The following is a 5143-nucleotide window of genomic DNA, read 5'->3' on the forward strand; positions in this document are numbered from 1 at the left end:
GTTAGCAGATATCAGAGTAACCCTGGACAAGGACATTGGACCACTATAAAGCATATTTTAAAGTCCTTGAGAAGGACTAGAGATTATATGCTAATTTACCAAGCAGACGATTTGCTCCCTGTGGGTTACACGGATTCAGATTTCTAATCAGATAGGGACAATAGTAAGTCTACATCAGGCTATGTGTTTACTTTAGGAGGTGGAGTCATTGCATGGAAGAGTGTCAAGCAGAAATGTGTTTCAGACTCAACCATGGAAGCTGAGTATGTGGCAGCTTTTGAGACAGCCAAAGAAGTTGTATGACTCAGGAACTTCCTAATGGACTTAGATGTGATTCCTGGTTTGCCCAAAATCATCACAATTTATTGTGATAATAGCGGTGCAGTTGCAAATTAGAAGGAACCACGAGCTCATAAGGTGAGTAAACATATAGAGCACAAGTACCACCTGATACGAGACATCGTCAAGCGAGGAGAAGTTGGTGGTTCATTTACAACTAATGAACAATAGCCAAAAGACTAGAAACTTTTAATGGTGGTTCATGCCATGTAGGATTGCACTTAATTATTATCAACCCAAGTTCCATCACAATCTTCAACTTGTAGGATTTCATTGGACTCCTCTTTCTCACTTGCTTATTTTTTCATACCAACCTTTTCCAATATGAAGTTGGTGCCGAGACTTGATAAGGTGCTGGGATGAGAATGAGAAGGGAGACGAGGAGGCAAGGCAAGCCAACCTTGAGGGAAAAGGCACTACAACAAAAACCCTCATAGACATCGGTGGAACAACAACAGTTTTAAGCAAAAATCGATGTCTTTGAGTATTTTACACCGGTTTTTTCAAAAACCGGTGTCTATGAGCGCATATTTTCGCTTATAGACATCGATTTTTTAGCCGATGTCTATGAGCGCCTTTTTTTTGTTAATAGACACCAATTTTAACAGCGGTTTTTAAAACCCTGTGTTAATGAACCAAAAAAAAATAATTTAATTTTTCCACCAGCCAAAATTTATAACACTTCAGAAAGTTCCCTCCAAACCTAAACCAATATCGCCCCTTCTCTCAGCCTAAACCTAAACCTCCGACCATCTCTCTCAGCCTCATCTCCCTCTTCCCCTTCCTGGATCGACGCCCCTTCCTCTCCCGATTAGGATCAAAACCACCTGCTTCGGTCCTAAGCAAAATCGCAGCATAAATCGTTCCATTCTGCCTCCTCGTCCGATCCTCTCTTCCTCCTCCTCCTTCCTCTCTTCGCTCTTCCCGGCTAAGGTAGGGGTCGACGAGATCCGAACAGCGAGAGGACGCCCACGACCACCATGGCACGATTGGTCGGCAACGTGAGGAAATCCGAAGGAAGAGAGAACAACACCGAGATCTCTGATCTTGTGTAAAGGGGTCTCCTTCTTCTGAAGAAGAGAGATCGAGTGCAGTACGAGAATAAAGAAGTATGTCTGCCTGCTAAAACCCTAAAATTGCAGGCATAAAGGGCTCTCCGTGCTTCATTTTCTCCTTCTCGGCCTCTTCGCTCGCTGGGTACACGGTCATCTTCAAAACCTCTCGTTTCCTCTTTTCATTCTTCTTAATCGTCTGATTGCTAAAGGTTGAGGATCGGGCGGGGGAGGGTTGAGGTGAGGAGAATAGAGAACAAGATCAATAGGCAGGTGACCTTCTCCAAGAGGAAGGTCGGGCTGCTGAAGAAGGCCTACGAGCTCTCTGTCCTCTACGACATCGAACTCTCCCTCATCATCTTCTCCAGCCGCGGCAAGCTCTTCGACTTCTCCACCGCCTCCAGGTTTTTGTAATTTAATTTCCACCCTCTAGTTTTTTTTTAAATTCAATTTTCGATGCCTAATTCCCACCTGCTTCTTTCTGACATACATTTACACATTGTTTCAGAGGATGCGATGTGCTTTTTTTAGATACTGGATTGGGAAGTGCAGAGAATCAAGCAAGGTCAAGGAGTTGCTTCATGTGGAGGAATCAAAACTAGAGGAGGACGAGGGTAAGTGTTTTTACTCATAATATTATTTTAGTTTCTGTTTAGATCAGTTGGCACTCGATTCTGTGCTTTAGGAAATACCACTCCAGTAGTGAGATGGGTTCGAGATGATAAATATGATTGCATCCGATTAAAGCATTGCAAGGTGAGCTATATTCACTGTGTATCCCCCCTTCAGAGTACATATGTATCTGTATAGTAATTAATTTCAATATAGGCACATCAAATTACCTTAATTATTTCTGGACATAGACTTAATCCTTTGGATTACTTTATTTTAATTGGTAGAGTATTTGCTACTACCTTTCTCTTATTCATTCTTTTGCTTTGCAGGTTGTGACAAAAATTGCTTGGCATCGGAAAGGAGACTATTTCACTACTGTCGTTCCTAGTGATATCCTAATTATGAATTTTAGTTGTACTTATTTTTAGTCATTCCTAGTGCCTATTTTATATCTCAGTTTTGTTTCTTTCTTTTTTCTAATACACACTGACAAATTGGAAATATATAAAAATCATGACATTATACCTAGTTACCTAGCCTTTGAGGCTGGAATCAGGATGAAACCTAAAGTGCCCTGAAAAGTTTAGGCATACCAAATTCTCTTTTGTGTACCATAAAAAGGAGTTCCAGAGGAAGCAATAGAAGACCGGTTAGGTGTTTTAGTTATCTAATGTTTGGAACATCACTGAACAAACAATCAGAATAAAAGACTGTATCAATCCCACTTTTAGAATATGATGTTAGCAAGCAACTCCTATATTCCTTGGTCAATGTCTAGATATCATATTCAAGTTACACTATAGCCATTGGTTATGCACATTTATATTTTCTGCGTTTTATAAACCTTGAAACTCCCTTGACTTATTTATTATAGGTGATTCAAGAGCAATCTTGATACACCAACTCTCCAAGAAACACACACAAAATCATTTTAAGAAGTTACATGGTCTTCCAATAGCTGCAGTTTTTCATCCAACACGGTCGATATTCTTTATATCAACCAAGAATCATGTCCGTGTGTATGATCTTTTAAAGCAAAAGCTCGTTAAGAAGCTTGAGACGGGTCTTCGTGAAGTTTCTTCCATTGCAATTCATCCAGCAGGTAATTTTCTTGTAGTTTTTTTTCAGCAAAACTTGAATTCATGTGTTCTTTTCTTCATATAATGTTATTAGGCTCTGTGTTTTATTACTTTTTATGGTATCTTACTAACTTCTCGCATCTCTTATATGATGAATTTCCAATTTTTGGACCCTTCTCTTTAGAAGTATCTAATCTTATTGTGTATGATTTTTAACCTGCAAATCTACAAGACCCATCCCAAAGACATAACTAATGTCACCTTCCATCGCCTGCACCCTCTCTTTGCCTCAAGTTCCGAAGACTGCACTGCTTATGTGTTCCATGGGATGGTGTATTCGGATCTTAATCAGAATCCTCTCATCGTCCCATTGGAAATCCTGCATGGCCACAACAGTTCTAATGACAGAGGTCAGTTGTGTTGCAAACTTTGTTATTTTCCTTGTTTTTCATTTACCGCGTCTAGATTAAGAAACTATGGCTTTCTAACTCAAATAAAAATTGCAATTCCTGCCTATCTTAGACCTAACATTAACTTATTAATTGAACAGGTGTTTTAGATTGTAAATTTCATCCGAGGCAGCCATGGCTATTCACAGTTGGAGCAGATTCTGTCACAGCTTGTCGCTTTGGCCGGGATGAATCTACCGCGGAAAGAGGGCGTCGATGTGAGCAGAAGGTGGGCGGAAGGGTCGGCGTGGATGTACACGTTAAATAGCCGCTCGTGTCCGCGGAAGAACTGCTCCCAGAGAGCGGCGAACGAGAGGTCGGAATTGGTAAGGAACATGAACGCAATCTTGGGTGGCGAGGCCATTGGAGGCTTCTGGGCTTATGGTAACCTAGTAAGTATGCTAGTCGATAATGAATATTGCATCTTGTTAAAAGATTTTTTGAATTATGATTTGCCTCTTACAGCTTTATATGTATTCCAGATGCCTCAAGGAGGAATACTAAATGCCCTTTATATATATCACAGCCATGATATCTCAAGAGGGCTTCTAGCAATAACATTCCTCTTGGTTGTGTTTAACTGCCTCAGCAGTTTTCAGATATACTCCATGCCTGTTTTTGACAGCTTTGAAGCAGGTTATACAAGCTGAACAAATCGACCCTGCTCGATTTGGGTTCGATCTGGCTTCCGAGTATTTTATGGCTTCATCTCGTTCTTCATTGGAGTAGCACTTCCTTTCCTGTCTAGTCTTGCTGGCATCTTGGGTGGCCTCACTCTCCCGGTCAGTGTATATGTTAATTTTTCTAATTTTTACTAAAATCTTTAATTTTGTTAGCTTCGGTTATCAGTGTATGAGCTTTTATCTATTATTGCCAATGAAGGACTAACACTCTAATCATGTACCCATAGAATTTGCAGTTCCTTTCTCACTGTATGTACAAGTGTTGTGCATTTGCAAATTTAATGAGGCTAGTGTGTTTTCAAACTTGAACAAATGTTCTGATAATTTATAAGCTTTATGTGTTTTTTTAGAAATGCCTTACGATACTTCTTAATGAATTTTCCCATGTTGTCCAGGTACTTCTATAGATTCTTCCTCATGATATTTTTTTTAGTAGTTCATAAATTTTAAAATCTTGCTATACCTTGATTCATCAGAGCATAGGAATGAAATTTGAGGTTTACAATCTTCGACTACCTGTTATCAATATGGCCTCACTCAAAGTATTTTATTAAGATTTTTGAACTTACGCATCACCTTTAGATTTAAGTTAGTTACTTTATTTTCATTGTCTTTGAAGGACTACTGTTATTATATATTTTCCTGGTTTCTTGTCATGGTTATTCCTTATCCTCTATCCTTTATGTACTTTCTTTTGCTTTAGATGCTAGAACAAAAAGCAAACTAATGCTTTGATTGAGGTTATGAAAATTCATAATTTTTTGTGCTCCAGAGACAAATTAATTCTTAGAGATGGATTTGAGTTTAATCCATCAATAAGAAAAATGAAAAACAGTACTAGACATGATTTTTGTTTAAAAATTCATGTGGGCTATGAAGAATGCTCCTAAACAAGGAGACAACAATGTTAAACAAACATGTTAACA

General features: G+C 39.0%; 1 protein-coding gene across 1 annotated transcript; it reads left to right on the forward strand.

The window, feature by feature from the left end:
* The first annotated feature begins 1319 nt into the window (after positions 1 to 1319).
* On the forward strand, positions 1320 to 2076 carry LOC121991006 (agamous-like MADS-box protein AGL6). Its single transcript, XM_042545039.1, has 4 exons — positions 1320 to 1390; positions 1604 to 1795; positions 1923 to 2005; positions 2048 to 2076. Exons 1-4 carry the CDS (start codon positions 1320 to 1322, stop codon positions 2074 to 2076), a joined length of 375 nt encoding a protein of 124 aa, XP_042400973.1.
* The last annotated feature ends 3067 nt before the right edge of the window (positions 2077 to 5143 follow it).

This window comes from Zingiber officinale, chromosome 6B, assembly GCF_018446385.1.
Source record: "Zingiber officinale cultivar Zhangliang chromosome 6B, Zo_v1.1, whole genome shotgun sequence".
In the NCBI taxonomy this organism is placed as follows: domain Eukaryota; kingdom Viridiplantae; phylum Streptophyta; class Magnoliopsida; order Zingiberales; family Zingiberaceae; genus Zingiber; species Zingiber officinale.

Bases quoted from the DNA above. Each gene is read 5' to 3' on its own strand.
- LOC121991006 (XM_042545039.1), top strand. From the start codon at position 1,320: ATGGCACGATTGGTCGGCAACGTGAGGAAATCCGAAGGAAGAGAGAAC. The intron at 1,796-1,922 runs GTTTTTGTAATT...TGCTTTTTTTAG, and splicing joins GACTTCTCCACCGCCTCCAG to ATACTGGATTGGGAAGTGCA. The intron at 2,006-2,047 runs GTAAGTGTTTTT...GTTTCTGTTTAG, and splicing joins AAAACTAGAGGAGGACGAGG to ATCAGTTGGCACTCGATTCT.